The 22,832-nt window shown below is 49.2% G+C and overlaps 1 protein-coding gene across 3 annotated transcripts in view; it reads right to left on the bottom strand.

Moving 5' to 3' along the window:
* Positions 1 to 22,337, bottom strand: part of otud4 (OTU deubiquitinase 4) — a 192,532-nt gene extending 170,195 nt beyond the window's left edge. For 2 of the 3 annotated variants that reach the window (XM_070871593.1, XM_070871596.1), the window contains exon 1: positions 22,006 to 22,337. In XM_070871593.1, coding sequence (XP_070727694.1) covers positions 22,006 to 22,176 — 171 coding nt within the window. In that variant the 5' untranslated portion in view covers positions 22,177 to 22,337. Of the gene's footprint in view, positions 1 to 6,502; positions 6,531 to 22,005 lie in introns of all 3 variants that reach the window. The other variant, XM_070871597.1, reaches the window with a different exon arrangement.
* Positions 22,338 to 22,832: the final 495 nt, after the last annotated feature.

Raw genomic sequence — 22,832 nt, 5'->3', positions numbered from 1 at the left:
CTAGTGAGAAGGAGGAACTGAAGGAAATCGTTATTAAGGAAATTGTGTTAAGGAAATTGATGGGATTGAAGGCTGATAAATCCCCAGGGTCTGATAGTCTGCATCCCAGAGTACTTAAGGAAGTAGCCCTAGAAATAGTGGATGCATTGGTGATCATTTTCCAACACTCTATCGACTATGGATCGGTTCCTATGGACTGGAGGGTAGCTAATGTAACACCACTTTTTAAGAAAGGAGGGAGAGAGAAAACGGGTAATTATAGACCGGTTAGCCTGACATCAGTAGTGAGGAAAATGTTGGAATCAATTATTAAAGATGAGATAGCAGCACATTTGGAAAGCAGTGATGGGATCGGTCCAAGTCAGCATGGATTTATGAAAGGGAAATCATGCTTGACAAATCTAGAATTTTTTGAGGATGTAACTGGTAGAGTGGTCAAGGGAGAACCAGTGGATGTGGTGTATTTGGACTTTCAAAAGGCTTTTGACAAGGTCCCACACAAGAGATTGATGTGCAAAATTAAAGCACATGGTATTGGGGGTAATGTACTGACGTGGATAGAGAACTGGTTGGCAGACAGGAAGCAGAGAGTCGGGTTAAACGGGTCATAGAAACATAGAAAATAGGTGCAGGAGAAGGCCATTCGGCCCTTCTAGCCTGCACCGCCATTCAATGAGTTCATGGCTGAACATGCAACTTCAGTACCCCATTCCTGCTTTCTCACCATACCCCTTGATCCCCTTAGTAGTAAGGACTACATCTAACTCTTTTTTGAATATATTTAGTGAATTGGCCTCAACAACTTTCTGTGGTAGAGAATTCCACAGGTTCACCACTCTCTGGGTGAAGAAGTTCCTTCTCATCTCGGTCCTAAATGGCTTATCCCTTATCCTTAGACTGTGACCCCTGGTTCTGGACTTCCCCAGCATTGGGAACATTCTTCCTGCATCTAACCTGTCTAAACCCATCAGAATTTTAAACGTTTCTATGAGGTCCCCTCTCATTCTTCTGAACTCCAGTGAATACAAGCCCAGTTTATCCAGTCTTTCTTGATAGGTCAGTCCCGCCATCCCGGGAATCAGTCTGGTGAACCTTCGCTGCACTCCCTCAATAGCAAGAATGTCCTTCCTCAGGTTAGAAGACCAAAACTGTACACAATACTCCAGGTGTGGCCTCACCAATGCCCTGTACAACTGTAGCAACACCTCCCTGCCCCTGTACTCAAATCCCCTCGCTATGAAGGCCAACATACCATTTGCTTTCTTAACCGCCTGCTGTACCTGCATGCCAACCTTCAATGACTGATGTACCATGACACCCAGGTCTCGTTGCACCTCTTCTTTTCCTAATCTGTCACCATTCAGATAATAGTCTGTCTCTCTGTTTTTAACCACCAAACCTCACATTTATCCACATTATACTTCATCTGCCATGCATTTGCCCACTCACTTAACCTATCCAAGTCGCTCTGCAGCCTCATAGCATCCTCCTCGCAGCTCACACTGCCACCTAACTTAGTGTCATCCGCAAATTTGGAGATACTACATTTAATCCCCTCGTCTAAATCATTAATGTACAGTGTAAACAGCTGGGGCCCCAGCACAGAACCTTGCGGTACCCCACTAGTCACCGCCTGCCATTCTGAAAAGTACCCATTTCCTCCTACTCTTTGCTTCCTGTCTGACAACCAGTTCTCAATCCATGTCAGCACACTACCCCCAATCCCATGTGCTTTAACTTTGCACATTAATCTCTTGTGTGGGACCTTGTCGAAAGCCTTCTGAAAGTCCAAATATACCACATCAACTGGTTCTCCCTTGTCCACTCTACTGGAAACATCCTCAAAAAATTCTAGAAGATTTGTCAAGCATGATTTCCTTTTCACAAATCCATGCTGACTTGGACCTATCATGTCACCTCTTTCCAAATGCGCTGCTATGACATCCTTAATAATTGATTCCATCATCTTACCCACGACCGATGTCAGGCTGACCGGTCTATAATCCCGTGTTTTCTCTCTCCCTCCTTTTTTGGAGTGGCTACCCTCCACTCGATAGGAACTGACCTAGAGTCAATGGAATGTTGGAAAATGACTGTCAATGCATCCGCTATTTCCAAGGCCACCTTCTTAAGTACTCTGGGATGCAGTCCATCAGGCCCTGGGGATTTATCGGCCTTCAATCCCATTAATTTCCCCAACACAATTTCCCGACTAATAAGGATTTCCCTCAGTTCCTCCTCTTTACTAGACCCTCTGACCCCTCTTATATCCGGAAGGTTGTTTGTGTCTTCCTTAGTGAATACCGAACCAAAGTACTTGTTCAATTGGTCCGCCATTTCTTTGTTCCCCGTTATGACTTCCCCCGATTCTGACTGCAGGGGACCTACGTTTGTCTTTACTAACCTTTTTCTCTTTACATACCTATAGAAACTTTTGCAATCCGTCATAATGTTCCCTGCAAGCTTCTTCTCGTACTCCATTTTCCCTGCCCTAATCAAACCCTTTCTCCTCCTCTGTTGAGTTCTAAATTTCTCCCAGTCTCCGGGTTCACTGCTATTTCTGGCCAATTTGTATGCCACTTCCTTGGCTTTAATACTATCCCTGATTTCCCTTGATAGCCACGGTTGAGCCACCTTCCCTTTTTTATTTTTATGACAGTCAGGAATGTACAATTGTTGTAGTTCATCCATGCGGTCTCTAAATGTCTGCCATTGTCCATCCACAGTCAACCCCTTAACTATCATTCGCCAATCAATCCTAGCTAATTCACGCCTCATACCTTCAAAGTTACCCTTCTTTAAGTTCTGGACCATGGTCTCTGAATTAACTGTTTCATTCTCCATCCTAATGCAGAATTCCACCATATTATGGTCACTCTTCCCCAAGAGGCCTCGCACAACGGTATTGCTAATTAATCCTCTCTCATTGCACAACACCCAGTCTAAGATGGCCTCCCCCCTAGTTGGTTCCTCGACATATTGGTCTAGAAAACCATCCCTTCTGCACTCCAGGAAACCCTCCTCCACTGTATTGCTTCCAGTTTGGTTAGCCCAATCTATGTGCATATTAAAGTCACCCATTATAACTGCTGCACCCTTATTGCATGCACCCCTAATTTCCTGTTTGATGCCCTCCCCAACTTTACTACTACTGTTTGGAGGTCTGTACACAACTCCCACTAACGTTTTTTGCCCTTTGGTGTTCTGCAGTTCAACCCATATAGGGCTCAAGTTTCCACACGATAAAAAACGGGCGCCCCTCCGAGCTGGGAGCCCGTTTTTCGCGCCTAAAACGGCGCCTAAAAAAAACCTCGCAATTCTGGAGCGTTCTGCAGCTCCTTGTCTGCCTGGCGCGGCGCCCAGGGGGCGGAGCCTACACTCGCGCTGATTTTGTAAGTGGGAGGGGGTCGGGTACTATTTAAATTAGTTTTTTTTCCTGCCGGCAACGCTGCGCGTGCGCGTTGGAGCATTCGCGCATGCTCAGTGTGAAAAAATCATTGGCACTCGGCCATTTTTGTAGTTCTTTGTAGCTGTTTAATTTTTGAACATTTTTTTAATAAAAGTACATTAGCACTTGCAGCCTTCTCACTGTCTCCTTCCCCCTTCCCCTCCACGGGAACGAAGCGGCTGTTTAATTCCCCCCCCTCCCCTCCACGGGAACGAAACGGCTGTTCCCTTCTCTTCCCCCTCCCCTCCGCGGGAACGAACGCCTGCAGAATTCTCCGTGCCTGAAGCACTTTCACACAGGTCGGAAGATGGTTTATTTAATCTTTTCTTTGCTTATAAATGTTTATTCAGGTTGGATTTAGTTGTATAATATTTGTAGAAGTATGAATAAGGATTTATTGTAGAATTTAATGAGTTCCGCTCCCCCCCCCGCCCCCCCTCGTTCTGGACACCTAATTTGTAACCTGCGCCTGATTTTTTAATGTGTAGAACAGGTTTTTTCAGTTCTACAAAAATCTTCACTTGCTCCATTCTACTTTAGTTTGGAGTACGTTTTCACTGTGGAAACTTTCAAATCAGGTGTCAGTTGCCGGAGACGCCCCCTTTTGAAGAAAAAATTCTGTTCCAAAGTAGAACTGTTCTACCTGACTAGAACTGCAGAAAATAAAATGTGGAGAATTGCGATTTCTAAGATAGTCCGTTCTCCACCAGTTGCTCCTAAAAATCAGGCGCAAATCATGTGGAAACTTGGGCCCATAGATTCCACATCATCCAAGCTAATGTCCATTCTAACTATTGCATTAATCTCTTCTTTAACCAGCAATGCTAACCCACCTCCTTTTCCTTTTATTCTATCCTTTCTGAATGTTGAATACCCATGGATGTTGAGTTCCCAGCCCTGATCATCCTGGAGCCACATCTCCGTAATCCCAATCACATCATATTTGTTAACATCTATTTGCACAGTTAATTCATCCACCTTATTACGGATACTCCTTGCATTAAGACACAAAGCCTTCAGGCTTGTTTCTTTAAAAACCTTTTTCCTTTTAGAATTTTGCTGTACAGTGGCCCTTTTTGTTTTTTGTCTTGGGTTTCTCTGCCCTCCACTTATCCTCATCTCCTTTCTGTCTTTTGCTTTTGTCTCCTTTTTGTTTCCCTCTGTCTCCCTGCATTGATTCCCATCCCCCTGCCATATTTGTTTAACTCCTCCCCAACAGCACTAGCAAACACTCCCCCCAGGAAATTGGTTCCGGTCCTGCCCACGTGCAGACCGTCCGCTTTGTACTGGTCCCACCTCCCCCAGAACCGGTTCCAATGCCCCAGGAATTTGAATCCCTCCCTGCTGCACCACTGCTCAAGCCATGTATTCATCTGCGCTATCCTGCGATTCCTACTCTGACTAGCACGTGGCACTGGTAGCAATCCCGAGATTACTACTTTTGAGGTCCTACTTTTTAAATTTAGCTCCTAGCTCCTTAAATTCGTTTCATAGGACCTCATCCCTTTTTTTTACCTATGTCGTTGGTACCAATGTGCACCACGACAACTGGCTGTTCTCCCTCCTTTTTTTAGAATGTCCTGCACCCGCTCAGAGACATCCTTGACCCTTGCACCAGGGAGGCAACATACCATCCTGGAGTCTCGGTTGCGGCCGCAGAAACGCCTATCTATTCCCCTTACAATTGAATCCCCTATCACAATTGCTCTCCCACTCTTTTTCCTCCCCTCCTGTTCAACAGAGCCAGCCACGGTGCCATGAACTTGGCTGCTGCTGCCCTCCCCTGATTAGTCATCCCTTTTCAGAATGGCAGGCAGTGACTAGTGGCGTGCCGCAGGGCTTAGTGCTGGGACCTCAGCTATTTACAATATACATTAATGATTTGGATGAGGGAATTGAATGTAATATCTCCAAGTTTGCAGATGACACTAAGCTGGGTGGCGGTGTGAGCTGTGAGGAGGACGCCAAAAGGCTGCAGGGTGACTTGGACAGGTTAGGTGAGTGGACAAACGCATGGCGGATGCAGTATAATGTGGATAAATGTGAGGTTATCCACTTTGGTGGAAAAAACTTGAAGGCAGAATATTATCTGAATGGCGGCAGATTAGGAAAAGGGGAGGTGCAACGAGACCTGGGTGTCATGGTACATCAGTCATTGAAAGTTGGCATACAGGTACAGCAGGCGGTGAAGAAGGCAAATGGTATGTTGGCCTTCATAGTTAGGGGATTGGAGTACAGGAGCAGGGAGGTCTTAATGCAGTTATACAGGGCCTTAGTGAGGCCTCACCTGGAATATTGTGTTCAGTTTTGGTCTCCTAATCTGAGGAAGGACATTCTTGCTATTGAGGGAGTGCAGCGAAAGTTCACCAGGCTGATTCCCGGGATGGCTGGACTGACATATGAGGAGAGACTGGATCGACTGGGCCTGTATTCACTGGAGTTTAGAAGGATGAGAGGGAATCTCATAGAAACATATAAAATTCTGACAGGACTGGACAGGTTAGATACAGGAAGAATGTTCCCGATGTTGGGGAAGTCCAGAACCAGGGGACATAGTCTAAGGATAAGAGGTAAGCCATTTAGGACCGAGATGAGGAGAAACTTCTTCACTCAGAGAGTTGTTAACCTGTGGAATTCCCTACCGCAGAGAGTTGTTGATGCCAGTTCATTGGATATATTCAAGAGGGAGTTAGATATGGCCCTTACGGCTAAAGGGATCAAGGGGTATGAAGAGAAAGCAGGAAAGGGGTACTGAGGTGAATGATAAGCCAAGATCTTATTGAATGGTGGTGCAGGCTCAAAGGGCCGAATGGCCGACTCCTGCACCTATTTTCTATGTTTCTATGTTTCTATAATCATGACCAGAAATTAGCAACTTGCAGTTGAGAAAAGCAACGGATCAAGAAGGGTTCTCTTAAATCTTATGAGGTGGAATATAATATAGAAGAATACAGATGGAATCACAAACAATTTTTGATACAAAGTAATTTCCGAATTGATCTACAAGATGAAAGATAATTCTAAATTCATACAGAAGTACAAATTCTATGTTACCTCAGAAAGTCCTGTGTTGAGTTCTGTACTTGAAGAAGAAAAGGAACGAGAAGAGAACAGCAAATCACAAATCCTGCAGTCAAGAAAGTTAGGAAGTCCCATCTCAAATAAAAAGGTTGCCAAAGGGCAAATTAATCAAACTTCAACTGAAGTCAAAGAACTATTATTCAGATACGAACATTCCACTTTACATCCTTGGCTCAGTGGTAGCACTCTCACCTCAAGACAGAACAACATGGGTTGAAGCCTCACTCCAAAGTCTTGAGCCCATAATCTAGGCTGACACTTCAGTGCAGTACTGAGGGAGTGCTGCATTGTTGATGTCTCATCTTTCGGTTGGGACGGTAAATTGAGACCCCAACTGCCATCTCTCAGGTGGATGAAAAAGATCCCATGGCATTATTCAAAGAAGAGCAGGAGAGTAATAAAGCAAGGTTAGGGATGGCAGGGCAGGTGGTGTGTCGTAACTATAGCATGAGGGAGTTGGCGGAGAGCACCGCGATCCCGAGCAACCACATCTACAGTAAGTGTCTGCAACTTGAGGAACTTCGGTTCAGCGTTGTTGAGCTGGAGTACGAACTGCAGACATTGCGATGCATTAGGGAGGGGGAGAGTTACATGGACACATTGATCCAGGAGGCAGATTCATCCCTTAGGTTAGGTAGTGGTACAGGTCTGGTTAGTGATCAGGCAGCCATGACCGGGAGTTTCGAAGGTTATATTGCCTGCCCGGTGCCAAGGTTAAAAACATCTCCTCTCGGCTGGAGAAGAACGGAGTGGGAAGGGGAGGATCCAGTTGTCATAGTCTACGTAGGAACCAACGACATAGGTAGAACTGAAAATGAGGTTCTCCTTAAAGAGTTTGAGGAATTGGAGTCCAAATTAAAAAGCAGAACCTCAAAGGTTATAATCTCTGTATTGTTACCGGAGCCACGTGCCAATTGATATGGGATAAGCAGATTAGAAAGTTAAATGCGTGGCTCAAAGAGTGGTCTGGGAGACAGGGGTTTTGTTTTTTTGCTTCTTGGGGCACTGGCATCAGTACTGGGGAAAGAGGGAGCTGTTCCGTTGGGACGGGTTCCACTTGAACTGGGCTGGAACCAGTGACCTGGTGAATCAAATAACGAGGGAAGTAGACAGGGCTTTAAACTAACGAAGGGGGGGTGAGAGGATTCAGGAAAGAGTAAATTTAAAAGCAAGAGAAATGTCAAGGCTCTGGAGCAGAGCAGAGTTTTGGGTAAAAATAAGCAGAGTGGGTCAGGAAGGGACAGAGAGAGTAACAAAGGTAATAGGACATCAGTGACTAAGGTGACATCAGGGAAAAACAGAAAAAAGTCAAAGCTAAAGGCACTATGTCTGAATGCATGAAGCATTCGCAACAAAACTGATGAATTAACAGCGCAGATAGAAATTAATAGGTTTGATCGAATAGCCATTACGGAGACGTGGTTGCAAGGTCCATGATTGGGACTAAATATTCCAGGATAGTTAACTTTTCGAAGAGATGGCCAAAATGGAAAAGGAGGAGGAATAGCCCTGGGATAAAGACCGTAGAGAGAAAGGATCTTAGCACGGTAAATCAAGATGTAGAATCAGTTTGGGTGGAGCTAAGAAACAGCAATGGGCAGAAAACGTTGGTGGGAGTTGTTTATAGGCCCCCAAACAGTAGTGGGAATGTAGGGCACAGTATAAATCAGGAAATTAGAGGTGCATGTAACAAGGGTAATACAGTAATCATGGGGGACTTTAATCTACATACAGACTGGGCAAACCAAATCTGCAGTAATAGTGTGGAGGACAAATTCATGGAATGTATACAAGATGGTTTTCTAGATCAGTATGTTGAGGAACCAACTAGGGAACGGGCTGTTTTAGATCTAGTATTGTGCAATGAGAAAGGGTTAATTAATACCCTTATAGTAAAGGGGCCTTTAGGGAAGAGTGACCATAATATGATAGAATTTTATATTGAGTTTGAAAGTGATTTAGTTAAATCCGAAACTAGGGTCTTAAATCTAAACAAAGCAAACTACGTAGGTATGAGGGGAGAGTTGGCTATGGTAGATTGGGAAACTACATTAAAAGGTATGATGGTAGACAAGCAATGGCTAGCATTTAAATAATACATAATTTACAACAAACATACATTCCTTTAAGGCACAAAAACCGCACAGGAAAAGTGGTCCAACCGTGGCTAACAAAAGAAGTTAAAGATAGTATTACATCAAAGAGTGGTCTGGGAGACTTATAATGTTGCCAAAAAGAGCAGTAAGCCTGAGGATTGGGAGGATTTTAAAATTCAGCAAAGGAGGACCAAGAAATTGATGAAGAAAGGGAAAATAGAACGAGAGTAAACTAGCGAGAGACATAAAAACAGACGGTAAAAGCTTCTATAGGAATGTAAAAAGGAAAAGATTGGCAAAAGTAAATGTGGCTGAGACAGGAGAAATTATAATTGGGAATAAGGAAATGGCAGAGAAATTAAACAAATATTTTGTGTCTGTCTTCATGGAAGACACATAAAACCTCCCGGAAATAGTAGAGAACCAAGGGTCTAGCAGGAAAGAGGAACTGAAAGAAACTGGTATTAGTAAAAAAAAATAGTACTGGAGAAATTAATGGGACTGAAAGCCGATAAATCCCCTGGACCTGATGGCCTACATCCTAGGGTTTTCAAAGAGGTAGCTTTAGAGATAGTGGATGCATTTGTTGCCATCTTCCAAAATTCCATAGATTCTAGAACGGTTCCCGCTGATTGGCAGGTAGCTAATGTAACCGCACTGTTTAAGTAAAAGAGGGAGAGAGAAAATGGGGAACTACAGACCAGTTAGCCTGATATCAGTAGTAAGGAAAATGCTAGAAGCTATTATTAAGACTGTGGCAACAGGGTACTTAGAAAAAAATAATAATAGGATTGGGCAGAGTCAACAGGGATTTATGATTTATGAAAGGGAAATCACGTTTGACAAATCTGTTACTGAGTTTTTTGAGGTTGTAACTAGTAGAATAGATAAGGGGGAACCAGTGGATGTGGTGTATTTAGATTTTCAGAAGGCATTCGGTAAGGTGCCACACAAGAGGTTATTTAACAAAATTAGGGCTCATGGGATTGGAGGCAATATACTAGCATGGATTGAGGATTCATTAACAGACAGAAAACAAAGAGTAGGATTAAATGGGTCATTTTCGGGTTGGCAGGCTGTAACTAGTGGGGTGCCGCAAGGATCAGCGCTTGGGCCCCAGCTAGTCACAATATACCAATTATTTGGATGAGCTTACCAAATGTAATATATCCAAGTTTGCTCCTGATACAAAGCTAGGTGGGAATGTACATAAGAAAAAGGAGCAGGAGGCCACCTGGCCCCTCGAGCCTGCTCCACCATTTAATAAGATCATGGCTGATCTGATCATGGCTGATCTGATCATGGACTCAGCTCCACTTCCCTGCCTGCTCCCCATAACCCTTTATTCTCTTATCGCTCAAAATTCTGTCTATCTCCACCTTAAATATATTCAATGACCCAGCCTCCACAGCTCTCTGGGTCAGAGAATTCCATAGATTTACAAACCTCAGAGAAGAAATTCCTCCTTATCTCAGTTTTAAATGGGCAGCCCCTTATTCTGAGACTATGTCCCCTAGTTTTAGTTTCCCGATGAGTGGAAATATCCTCTCTGCATCCACCTTGTCGAGCCCCTCATTATCCTATATGTTTCAATAAGATCACCTTTCATTGTTCTGAAATCCAATCTATCTTCTTAAGTCAACCTCCTCCTCTCCAGAATCAACATAGTGAACCTTCTCTGAACAGCCTCCAATACAAGTATATCCTTCCTTAAATATGGAGACCAAAGCTGTAAGCTCCCACAAACAGCACTGAGATAAATGACCAGATCATCTGTTTTAGTTATGTTGGTTGAGGGATCTGTATGGCGAGGATACTGGGAGAACATAAGAGCTAGGAGCAGGAGCAGGCCATTCGGCCCCTCAAGCCTGCTCTGCCATTCACTGAGATCATGGTAGATCTTCTACCTCAACTCCACTTTCCTGCACTGTCCGCATATCCCTTGATTCCCTTAATATCTGAAAATCTATCGATTTCTGTCTTGAATCTACTCAAAAGACTGAGCCTCCACAGCCCTATGGTGTAAAGAATTCCAAAGATTCACCACCTTCTGAGTGAAGAATTTTCTCCTCAGCTCAGTCCTAAAAGGGCGACCCCTCATTCTGAGACTGTGACCCTGGATCTCGACTGCCCAGTCAGAGGAAACATCCTCCCTGCATCGACCCTGTCAAGCCCGTGGTTATCCATTTTGGGGGCAAAAACACGAAGGCAGAATATTATCTGAATGGCGGAAGATTAGGAAAAGGGGAGGTGCAACGAGACCTGGGTGTCATGGTTCATCAGTCACTGAAAGTGGGCATGCAGGTACAGCAGGCGGTGAAGAAGGCAAATGGTATGTTGGCCTTCATAGCTAGGGGATTTGAGTATAGGAGCAGGGAGGTCTTACTGTAGTTGTACAGGGCCTTAGTGAGGCCTCACCTGGAATATTGTGTTCGGTTTTGGTCTCCTAATCTGAGGAAGGACGTTCTTGCTATTGAAGGAGTGCAGTGAAGGTTCACCAAACTGATTCCAGGGATGGCTGGACTGTCATATATGAGGAGAGACTGGATCAACTGGTCCTTTATTCACTGGAGTTTAGAAGGATGAGAGGGGATCTCATAGAAACGTATAAGATTCTGACGGGACTGGGCAGGTTAGATGTGGGAAGAATGTTCCCGATGTTGGGGAAATCCAGAACCAGAGGACATAGGCTTAGGATAAGGGGTAGGCCATTTAGGACTGAGATGAGGAGAAACTTCTTCATTCAGAGAGTTGTTAACCTGTGGAATTCCCTGCCGCAGAGATTTGTTGATGCCAGTTCATTGGATATATTCAAGAGGCAGTTAGATATGGCCCTTACGGCTAAGGGGATCAAGGGGTATGGAGAGAAAGCAGGAAAGGGATACTGAGGGAATGATCAGCCATGATCTTATTGAATGGCGTTGCAGGCTCGAAGGGCCGAATGACCTACTCCTGCACCTATTTTCTATGTTTCTATGTTTTGTTGTGAATAGGAGACATAAAATCATAAATACTTGGTAGATTTGTCAGTAAAGCTGTCAGCTCAGTGTTCCCAGGCAGTGAAGAAAGGTAATAAAATGTTTGAATGTATAGCTAGGGAAGTGACTTACAAATCAAAGGAGGTGATATTGAAGTTGTGTCTGACCTTTGTTAGACCACAGCTTGAATACTGTGTTCAGTTTTGATCTTCATATTAAAAAAAGGCTGTAGAAAATTACTGGTGGGAATCCAAAGGAGAATAGGAGGCTTATTACTGAACTTAGAAAGCTAAGTTATGAAGATAGTTAATTTTGTGTAAGGAGATGATAAGTAAGTTTTTGTTCGAAGGCTGGAAATGTCAGTTTCAGTTTCCAGTGAAATGAAAAGCAAAGGGCAGCAGAGACCACAAACTATTTGCTCACTCAGCCTTGAGAGCTACCAGTGATCTCTCAGCAGTGAGATGTCTATGGACATGTTTTGACCATCCAGCCGAGAAGCTATGGCTTTAAATAGAAACTCCTCCAAGAGCATTGTTGAGGAATTTGGTCAAGATAAAGCCTTGATAAGCTTTGTTAAAACTGAAATCCATTAATTGCATAACGGGATGAGGTAGTCCTTTGATAACACATGATTCTGCGCTAAAGAAAAAATATATAAAATCTCTAAAGAGGGGTGTTAGAATAGATACTTCAGAATTCAAAAAGGCTTGTCCAGCCGATCCCCTCAAGCTCGAGAACTGTAAGGTGTGAATCCTCCAGCACACTGTATCCTAAGTGTTACCCTGAGTATGTGAGTAATTGTATTTAGTTATGGTTATCATTGTATATGTGTAATTGTTGATAATAATTAACATTGAAACATAGAAATTTACAGTGCAGAAGGAGGCCATTCCGGCCTATCGTGTCCGCGCGGCTGACAAAGAGCCGCACGGCCCTCGGTCAGCAGCAGTAAAGTTTACATATAAACAATGGCGGAAAAGTAAAGAGCACCTAGCCCAACCAGTCCGCCCCACACAACTGTGACAGCCCTTAAACTAAAACATTCTACATTCCACCCCAACCGGAGCCATGTGATCTCCTGGGAGTGGCAAAAATCAAATAAAAACCCAGGCCAATTGGGGGAAAAAAATCTGAGAAAATTCCTCACTGACCCATCCAGGCGATCAAAACGAGTCCAGGCGATCACCCTGGCCGCATTCGATTTCCTGCAGTACTTACCATCGTATCTGCGCCAGCCAACAAGAGGTTATCCAGTCTAATCCCAATTACCTGCTCTAGGTTCATAACCCTGCAGGTTACGGCACTTCAAGTGCCCATCCAAGCACCTTTTAAAATGTGGCGAGGATTTCTGCATCCACCACCCTTCCAGGCAGAGTTCCAGATCCCCACAACCACCTGCGTGAAGAAGCCCCCACTCAAATCCCCTCTGAACCTTCCACCAACCACCTTAAAACTATGCCCCCTCATAATTGACCCGTCCACCAATGAAAATAAGCCCTTGCTATCCACTATATCCAGGCACCTCAAAATTTTGTACACCTCAATGAGGTCTCCTCTCAACCTCCTCTGTTCCGATGAGAATAAACCCAGCCGACCCAATCTGTCATCATAGCTAAGCTTCTCCATTCCAGGCAGCATCCTAGTAAATCTCCTCTGCACTCGCTCTAGTGCAATCACGTCCTTCCTATAATATGGCGACCACAACTGTATGCGGGCCAGAGTATTATACAATTTAAGCATAACCTCCCTGCTCTTGTATTCTATTCCTCGGCCAATAAAGGCAAGCATTCCGTATGCCTTCTTAACCACCTTATCCACCTGGCCTGCTACTTTCAGGGATCTGTGGACAAGGGTGGAGCTGTTGGAGGCGTGGCCTGATCATTTGGAGCCTGGAGCAGTGAGGGAAGGAGCTCCCTGCTGTTGCTCCTGCCTGAAGGCCTGGAGAGAACCCCGAGACCAGCCCAGGAAGAGGAGGAAGGGGCTTACTTCATTACAATCCATCCAGAGGGAGAGGAGGAGAGCAGAAAATTCAACAACTTTATTACTTCTACAGAGAGTTGGAGAGAGGGGGAAAGAACAACAACCTGTGTGGAAGGAGGGAGACTCTACAACATTCTACAGGTGGGTGTACTGGTGCATTCCCCTAAAGACATTGTTTTATTGGTGGGGGGAGAAAAGAAGATTTCTTCGAGGCCCGGAACATCGCGGGGGGTGTGTGTGTGTGGAAGTGTGTGTGGGGGTCTTGTTTACAGCTAGGCCCCACACACCACTGAAGCACCCCTCCCCCATTGCCTAGCCTGGGATAGCTGGAGCTACCTGGCTGAAGACTTGGTAATCACCCTATTTAACATCGTTGGGAGTGTGTGCCTGGGTGGCTCCAGCTGCCCCAGGTGAAGACATCTTCTCCCCCCACCGAAGACCATCCTATAAGACTGTGTCTTGTTTTTTTTCATCATCTGGGGAGTGCACACCAGAAAGCACCCACCCATCGCTGTGAGGGGAGACCTGCCCTCACAGCTTCCCTCTTTCCCACCCCCCGCTCTCTCTCTCTGTCACTCTCTCTGTCTCTCCCCTCTCTCTCTCTGAGAGCCCCTTTCTTCCTTAATTAAAATTAAATTAAGACAACTGAGCAGAGGGAGCAAGACCCCTCCCCAATCGTTAACTAGGGGAGAGGTGTGCCCCACTAAGAGCTCCCTCTGCTCAAACACCAACGAGGCCAATTTAAGACCATTAAGGCCTGTGACTTTGAGGTGGGTGTGGCCCTTAAAAGGGACCCCCGTCATGGCGACCCCATCCACGCCGGTGGCAGGGCCAGCTAAGACATACGCACAGGCGGCGTCCACATCCACGGCACCTCCTGCTGCCCTGCCACCATTTAAACTAATTACAAAAAAACACGAGGTCAAGAGCTACACTCACCCCACAATGAGCATCGAGGAGTGCGTGCGGGCGATGGCTGGGGTAGTCGGCCCCTCGGCCATTGTCGCAGCCTCCAAAATGTCTGGGAAGGCGATGTTCTTCCTGGGGTCGGAGCGAGCGGTGTCCCTGGCCCTTGAAAAGGGGCTCACGGTGGGCGGGACGTTCCTGCCGGTGGACCCTCTCGAGGCCACCGCGCAGAGTGTCATCGTTTCAAACGTCCCACCCTTTGTTCCCGCTGAGCTCCTCCTCCCTCACCTACACCAACTTGGGGAGGTAAGATCAGGGATTAACCCCATACCGCTCGGCCTCAGGGAGAACAGCCTGCGCCACGTGTTCTCCTTCCGCCGCCAGCTCTTTGTCCGGCTGGCGCGGGAGGAGACGACAGAGGGCAATTTTAATGTGGTGCACGAGGGGACTGCCTACCGCGTCTTCTGGACGTCGGACGGCGTGCGGTGCCATGCCTGTAGGGAGGTGGGGCACGTTCGCAAGAACTGCCCCACCTCCAAGGCCGCCAAACCACCGAAGGCGGCCAAGGCTGGCGCCGCCACCACCCCTCCCCCGAGCTGCGTCCGCGTACCGGGAGCCGTAGGTGCGCGGGCATCGTCGGAGGCCTTTGTTTTCACGGCCTCCAGCAGGGGGGAGGGAGAGCGTCCGGTCGGAAAGAAGGCGCGGAGGAAGATGAAGCACCTCGAGGCGGGTCCCCTCAGTGCGCCAGACAATTTGATCACGGCGCTCAGCCCAACCCTGTCACCGGCGAGCGCAGGGTGCCCTGAGCCCGTGCCCAAGCCCTTGACCAATACCTCAGAGGGGCTCGGGCGCGGGCAAGAAAAGAAAAAGGGGGGAGTGGAGCGGGAAGCCTCGGCAGACATGGAGGTCTCCCTGCCTCCGCGCCCCCCCCAGGAACAAAAGGAGGCGCCACTCCAATGAGGCGGAGGGGGAACAACATCCCTCCGCGGAGGAGTCGGTGCCCGCCGCGTGTCCCGCGTCCCCCACCAGCGCCCCCAAACTGTGCCGTAGGCGAGAGGAGTCTGTCCCCGGGGAGGGTGAGACAGTCGAGGCTACCCAGCCTCTGCCTCCTGGGGATGGCGTGGAAGATCTGCCTGTCGTGGGGGGCGTGGGGCCAGCGGAGGAATGCGTAGCCGCCGGGTTGAGCGTCCCGGGGACTGAGGCGGGCGGGGCCGAAAAGGCCGAACCTGAGCCCGCCCAGCTATTAACCAACTTCCCCCGGGAGTTGCTCGACCCGGAAGAAATACAAAGTGTTAACAATTTTAATGATTCTGTACACGCTGGGCCGGGGGGTGGTGGCGGGGAGGGGGAAGAACACCAACCCTCGCCCCCTACTTTGGAGCGGAGGTACTTGGAGGACCTGGAGAATTTCTTAAACCAGGTAGAGGAGGAACCCCTTCCGCTGTCGCTTCCTGACCCAGCACCGCTTTTAAAAGAGCCCAGTGGGGACTCCTCTGCCGACGATCCTGGGGGTGGGATCGGGGCAGAGCCAGGGTCGGATGGAGCGGCCGGGCCGTTTGCCGTACCTCGTGAACGAGGGAGAAGATCTAGAGTCCATCGCCAGTGAGGCGGTGGATCTCCTCGTGCCCGCCGCCGAGTCCCCCCTCATTCCTGTAAAGGAACTCCGGGACTTTTTGGTCCAGAACCAGGGTCGCCGCAACCGAGCCCATCTGGCCCTGGAAAAATGGTCCGAGCCAGGATTGCTCATCGCGTCCGTCCGCGCCGCCGCTAAAACCATGGCCGCGGGCGGGCCCTTATCAAAGGCGCAAGGCCTTGAGCTGCGCCGGCTCAAAAGATTCCTCGCTCGTCTGCTGAGGGAGTGGAGGTCAACAAACGACTCCACTCCACCCACCACAATAGGTTAGGTAGAGGTTGCACTATGCTTTTGTCATGAAGATAACCATAGCCAGCCTCAACATCAACGGCGGCAGAGAGGCACGCCGTAGATTTAACAATTTTTTGCTCCTGTGGGAGGGAAAATATGCGGTGTGCTTCCTGCAAGAAACCCACACCGTTTCTGGAGACGAAGCCACGTGGCTCCTGGAATGGCAAGGAGAGGTCCGCATGAGCCACCTCACCGCCACTTCTAGTGGGGTGGCGATCTTGCTGGCCCCGCATTTTCAGCCGGAGATCTTGGGGGTCGAGGAGCCCGTGCCAGGCCGCTTGCTGCACGGCACGGTTCGCCTGGGGGACGTGCCGCTCCATCTCGTGAACGTGTACGCCCCTCAGCCCGGCCCGCAGCAAACGTGCTTCTTTGAAGAGGTGTCCGCTCTTCTTGGCTCCGTCGACGTCGGCGACTGCATTGTCCTCGGGGGGGATTTTAACTGCACCCTCGAGGCGAGGGACCGCTCCGGTGCCCCGCAGAGCATGACGGCGATGGAGAAGTTGAGGGACCTGGTCGGGTCCTTCGACTTGGTGGACGTCTGGCGAAATCTCCATCCCGACTCCAGCGCCTTTACTTGGGTGAGGCCTGGAGTAGGATGATCCAGAATCGACCGCCTTTACGTGTCTCGGGCGTATGTTTCCTGCGTCCCGGCGGCCTCCATGCGGCCGGTGCCGTGTTCGGACCACCACCTGGTGTGGGCGGAGGTCGCTTCGCTCCGCGCAGGGACGGGGTCCGCGTACTGGCATTTTAACAACCAGCTGCTGGAGGACGTGCGGTTCCAGGACTCGTTCCGTCATTTCTGGGCCGACTGGAGAAGGAAGCAGGGGGGCTTCCCCTCCTTGAGGCTATAGTGGGACATGGGCAAGGCTCACGTCCGCGTCTTCTGTCAAGAGTACACGAGGGGGTCGACCAAGAGGTGAGCGGCCAGGGTCGGGCGCCTAGAAAAAGAGGTGCTCGACCTGGAGTCCCGTCTCGGTCAAGTCGTCGAGGACCCGGCCCTGCGGACGGTGTACGAAGCGAAGAAGGCCGCGCTGAAGGACCTGCAGTTCGTCGGGTCCCGAGGCGCATTCGTGAGGTCGCGGATCCGGTTCCTGCGGGATCTGGACCGCGGCTCCCCCTTCTTCTACTCGCTGGAAAAAAGACAGAGTGTCCGTAAGCAGCTCTTGACGCTGCTGGCCGACGACGGCTCTCTCGTCTCGGATCCGGAGGGCGTCAACAACAGGGCCCGTGAATATTATGGGGCTCTGTTCTCTCCGGAGCCGTCCAGCGAGGAAGCACGTCGAGTTTTGTGGGAGGACCTGCCGAAGGTCAGCCCGAAGGGCGCCGAAAATCTGGAAGCTCCGCTAAGCCTGGCGGAGCTGACCGGCGCCCTCAACCGGCTCTCGAGGGGAAAAGCCCCAGGGCTGGACGGGCTGACCATGAAGTTCCACAGGGCGTTCTGGGATGTCCTGGGGGGCGACTACACGCGGGTCCTGTGGGAAAGTCTGGCGAACGGGGAGATGCCCCTCTCTTGGCGCAGGGCAGTCATCGTCCTGCTGCCTAAAAAGGGCGATCTCCGCCTCCTTAAGAACTGGCGCCCGGTCTCCCTCCTCAGCACGGACTACAAAATCTTCGCCAGGGCGATGTCTGCTCGCCTTGGCGCCGTGCTGGACCACATGATCCACCCCGACTAGTCCTACACGGTCCCGGGCCGGACAATCCACGATAACATCCATCTGGTCCGGGACCTCATCCATTGTTCCCAGGAGGCTGGTCTGTCGGTCGCCTTCCTATCCCTCGACCAAGAGAAGGCGTTCGACAGATTGGATCACGACTATCTGTTCGGAAATCTGCGCGCTTTCGGGTTCGGGACGCATTTCGTCGCCCGGATCCGACTTTTGTACGCCGCCGCAGAGTGTCTGATTAAGGTTAACGGGTCCTTGACGGCGCCCCTTCGCTTTAGGAGAGAGGTGCGCCAGGGATGCCACATGTCCGGCCAGTTATATGCCATCTGCGTGGAGCCTTTCCTGCGCCTCCTGCGGACGAGGTTGACGGGACTGGCTCTGCAAGGGCCGGGCGTGGAGGTCGTCCTCTTGGCTTACGCAGATGACGTGCTCCTCGCGGTAGAGGATCCCGCTGACCTGCGGAGGATGCGTGAGTGCCAGGAGATTTACTCGGCCGCATCCTCCGCCAGGATCACCTGGGAGAAATGTTCCGGACTCCTGGTGGGTCAGTGGCGGGTGGACTCCCTGCCGGAGGAGCTCAGGCCTTTTGCCTGGAGCACGACCCATCTCCTCTATCTGGGAGTCTACCTTAGCCCCGACGAGGAAGCCTGGCCGGCGAACTGGCAAGAGCTGGAGGCCAAGGTCGCCGCTCGCCTAGGGCGCTGGACAGGACTGCTCCGAGTGCTGTCCTACAGCAGTCGAGCGCTAGTCATAAACCAGCTGGTGGCCGCCATGCTGTGGTACCGGCTGGTCACTTTGACCCCTCCCCCTGCGTTTGTCGCCAAGATACAGAAGAAGCTGGTGGACTTCTTCTGGAACAACAGGAAGCACTGGGTCTCTGCCGCGGTCTTGAGTCTCCCGCTTGGGGAGGGCGGTCAGTCGTTGGTGTGCGTCAGCGCCCAGCTCGCGACTTTCCGTCTTCAGACCCTGCAGAGATACCTTTACGTCGAGCCCCCTCCTAGGTGGCGTGCTCTGGCGACGTATTTCTTCCGCCAGCAGCACGGCCTCAACTACGACACACAGCTCCTGTTTGTGAGCATGGGGGGCATCAGGACCGCCGTCCAGGAGCTGCCTGTCTTTTACAAGAAACTCACCAGGGTCTGGAACAAAGTCTCCACCAAGCGCAGCTCTCCACCGGCTGGAGTGGCGGCTGTCCTGCAGGAAACGCTGCTCGGGAATCCGTACCTCCACAACCGAGGTTTTAGGTGGCAGGCGGACGAGAGGGCTGTGGCTGGTGAGGTGACCAGGGCCAGGGACCTGCTCGATGGCGGAGGAGCGGGCTGGATGGTGCCAGACACGCTGGCGCGGCGCCTGAATTCGGTCGACGTCCGCCGCGCGGCCGATGCCATCGAGTCGCTAAAAACAGCTCTGGGCCCTGACTCCGTTAGGTGCATCGAGGAGGCTCAAGCACATGGGGAGATCCCGTCCGAACTGACCCTCGTCCGGACGGAATTCCTCATCGGCGCCAAACCCCGGAACCTCCCTCGGGAGCCGGCGCATCACAACTTGAGCCGCCTCGGGGAAATCCCCTCCGTGCTTTTCAGTTCCGCGTGGAGAGGTTTCCTGTACGGGCTGCTCCTGCACACTCTCAACTTTGCCATCCTCGCCTGCCGTCCGGACACGCCATGGCGTACCATCTTGCCGACCGGAGGAGGCGGGGGTCCCCGATGGAGGGCACTCTACTCGGGAGTCCTCCCACTATTTATCGGGGACTTGGCCTGGAGGGTGGTGCACGGAGCAGTGCCGTGCAATAAATTTTTTAAGCCGGTTCACGGGTTCCCAGGCCGCCTGCAATTTCTGAGGTCTGGAAGAGTCCATGTTCCATGTTTTTATCGAATGCACGAGGTTGCAGCCCGTTTTATTATTTAAAGGGGCTACTCCTGAAATTCTGGCTGCACTTCAGTCCCACACTCCTGATCTTTGGGCACCCTGTGCGGAGGGGAGCGGGTAGGTCCGAGGGCCTCCTCGTAGGACTGCTCCTGGGCACGGCCAAGGGTGCCATCAGCCAGTCCAGACAGCGGGCGGTCGAGGGGGTCGTTCAGCCTGACTGCCTGCCTCTCTTCTGCGCCAGGGTGTCCTTGGAGATGGAGCACGCGGTGTCCATCGGTACGCTCGCGGCCTTCCGCGAGAGGTGGGCACCGGAGGGACTGGAGTGCATCGTTACCCCCGGCAACCAAATTTTAATTTGATTTTATTTATTTTACAGTTTAATTTGTTTTAATTGCCGGTTTTAGTGTCCCCCTTCCCTTTTATAGGGGACACTTGTAGAATTAATGATTTTATGGCCCAAAATTTTTTTTTTTTTAAAAGCCAAAAAAGTCAAAAAAAAAGGGCAGTTTGAGAAATGTTTGGAGTGTCCCCCAGATTGGGGGGCATTTGATTTAATGTTTATTTCGTTATCCAACCAAAAAGAGTTCTGTGGACAAACACTCCAAGGTCCTTTTGTTCATCTACACTATTAAGTGGCCTACCGCTTAATGTGTATACCCTTTCCTTATTCCCTCACAATTCTCCGAATTAAATTCCATTTGCCACTGCTCTGCCCACCTGACCAGTAGATTGATATCCTCCTGAAGTCCATGACTTTCCTCTTCATTATCAACCACACAGCCAATTTTAGTGTCATCTGCAAACTTCTTAATCATACTCCCTATATTCAAATCTAGATCATTGATATATACCACAAAAAACAAGGGTCCCAGTATCGAGCCCTGGGGAACCCCACTGGAAACATCCTTCCAGTCACAAAAACATCCATCAACCACTATCCTTTGCTTCTTACCTCTAAGCCAATTTTGGATCAACTAGCCACTTTGCCTTGGATCCCCTGGGCTTTAACCTTCGTGACCAGTCTACCACGTGGGACCTTATCAAAAGTTTTGCTAAAGTCCATATACATTACATTGTACGCACTACCCTCATCAACCCTCTTAGTTACCTCCTCAAAAAATTCAATCAGGTTAGTCAAACACAATCTTCCCTTAACAAATCCGTGCTGACTGCCCCTAATTAATCCTTGCCTTTCCAAATGTAGATGTATCCTGCCTTTCAGGATTTTTTTTCCAATAATTTTCCCACCACTGAGGTTAGGCTGTTAGTCCTGTAATTACTCGGCCGATCCCTTTCTCCCTTCTTAAACAAGAGTACCACATTAGCAGTCCTCCAGTACCATTATGTAATAAATGTATGGTTAATGCCAACAAAAGCCTTTGAACCCTATTATCTTGTGGAATAACTTATAAGTTGATCCATTCCCCAACAGTTGGGACTGCACTCTCTAGATAAATGAGGAGAAATTTGATAAACTAGCTAAATCTTTCTTTCAAACCCATAATTCTTGGGGACATTTTGAGTTAAGGGAGCCAAAGGAAACATTTTTTAATACAAGAGAAGGATAGAATTGTGCAACAGATTACTATTGAGAATAGTGAAACAGAAAACCATGGTAGTTTTTTTTTAAAAAGGGGGCTGGATGAATTCTTCTTTGGATACAAGGCTAGTAGTTCCAGTAATGTACCCTGATGGACAATTTGGAAGGGTAGGCTGCATGAACCAATGGTCTTCCACTCAAAACTTTACTATGCAGGTTACTTTAGTGCCTTTGTTCAGGTGTTAAATGAAGACCCTGTCTGTACTCTCTGGTGGACATAAAAGATTGGTTAAGCTGTGCAACCAACACCTTTTACGTCCTCGGGAAATCACAAAACACTTCACACTGTAGTCACATTTTTTGTAGGCAAAAGTGGCAGCCAATCGCGCAATGCAAATCAGAGACATAACATGATAACGTGTTTTTGGAGGTTTGATTGTATGTAATTAATAGTCCAATTAAATTTTTATCCGGTAAAATGGTGACAAGAATTTTTTGTTAACTAAGCGTGTTGCATACCTGTTCAGCAACAGCTCTGAAGAGACAAGACCCATCCTTAGCGATTCTCTTTCGATATAGACCCTGGTTCCTGAAGAATGCGTCCAGCAGAACTTCGCCGGGATTATCGTTGTTACAGCGCTCCGGGGCCTCGGAGCGTGAGCCTTTATCCGCAACGCCGCCCCTCTCCATTTCAAGTCGCGGCCTGATGTCTTGAATAGGAAATCATGGTTGCATTCGGTGGGCGCCGCTATCCGAGCCAGCAGCCTCCGCCGCGCGCTCTGGGACAAGCTTCCAGAGTTCGAGCTCCGATTGTTTGGGACAGAGGCTCGCACTCAGCCCGGCCATCTATTTTGACAGGATGGATTCTGGGGGATGTAGTCCGCCCTTCGCCGCGCTCTCACCCTCCCGCGCAGCCGCAGGCCCACCAAAGGACTACAGGACCCGGACTACATCGCAAAGGCGCTCCGCGGAAGACATTGAAAGGAAAAGCGAAAGTTATCCCCTCGCCAGCACCGCTTAATAAACAGAAAGAGGAAGCATTGGAGTAGGGCAGTGTTTAATGTGAGTCGCTAATGTCGGGAATCCCCAAAACTCAGTCCCAACGTATTACGTTTTTAAAGGCGCTTCACAGGAGAGTTATCAGACATAATTTGACACCAAGCCACATTCGGACAGGTGAGCAAAAGATTAGTCATAGAGATAGGTTTTCAGCAGCGGCTTAAAGGAGGAGAGCCAGATTTAGGGAGGGAATTTCAGAGCAAGTGTCAGTGGGTAGCATTCTCGCCTCAGACCTGAGAACAAAAAGCCGTTTTTCGGATGAGACGTTAAACCGAGGCGCGTCTGCT

This window comes from Pristiophorus japonicus, chromosome 2 (assembly GCF_044704955.1).
Source record: "Pristiophorus japonicus isolate sPriJap1 chromosome 2, sPriJap1.hap1, whole genome shotgun sequence".
Taxonomy (NCBI): Eukaryota; Metazoa; Chordata; class Chondrichthyes; family Pristiophoridae; genus Pristiophorus; species Pristiophorus japonicus.
Note: the sequence above shows the minus strand (reverse complement) of the source record. Positions and strands in the feature narration are given on the sequence as shown.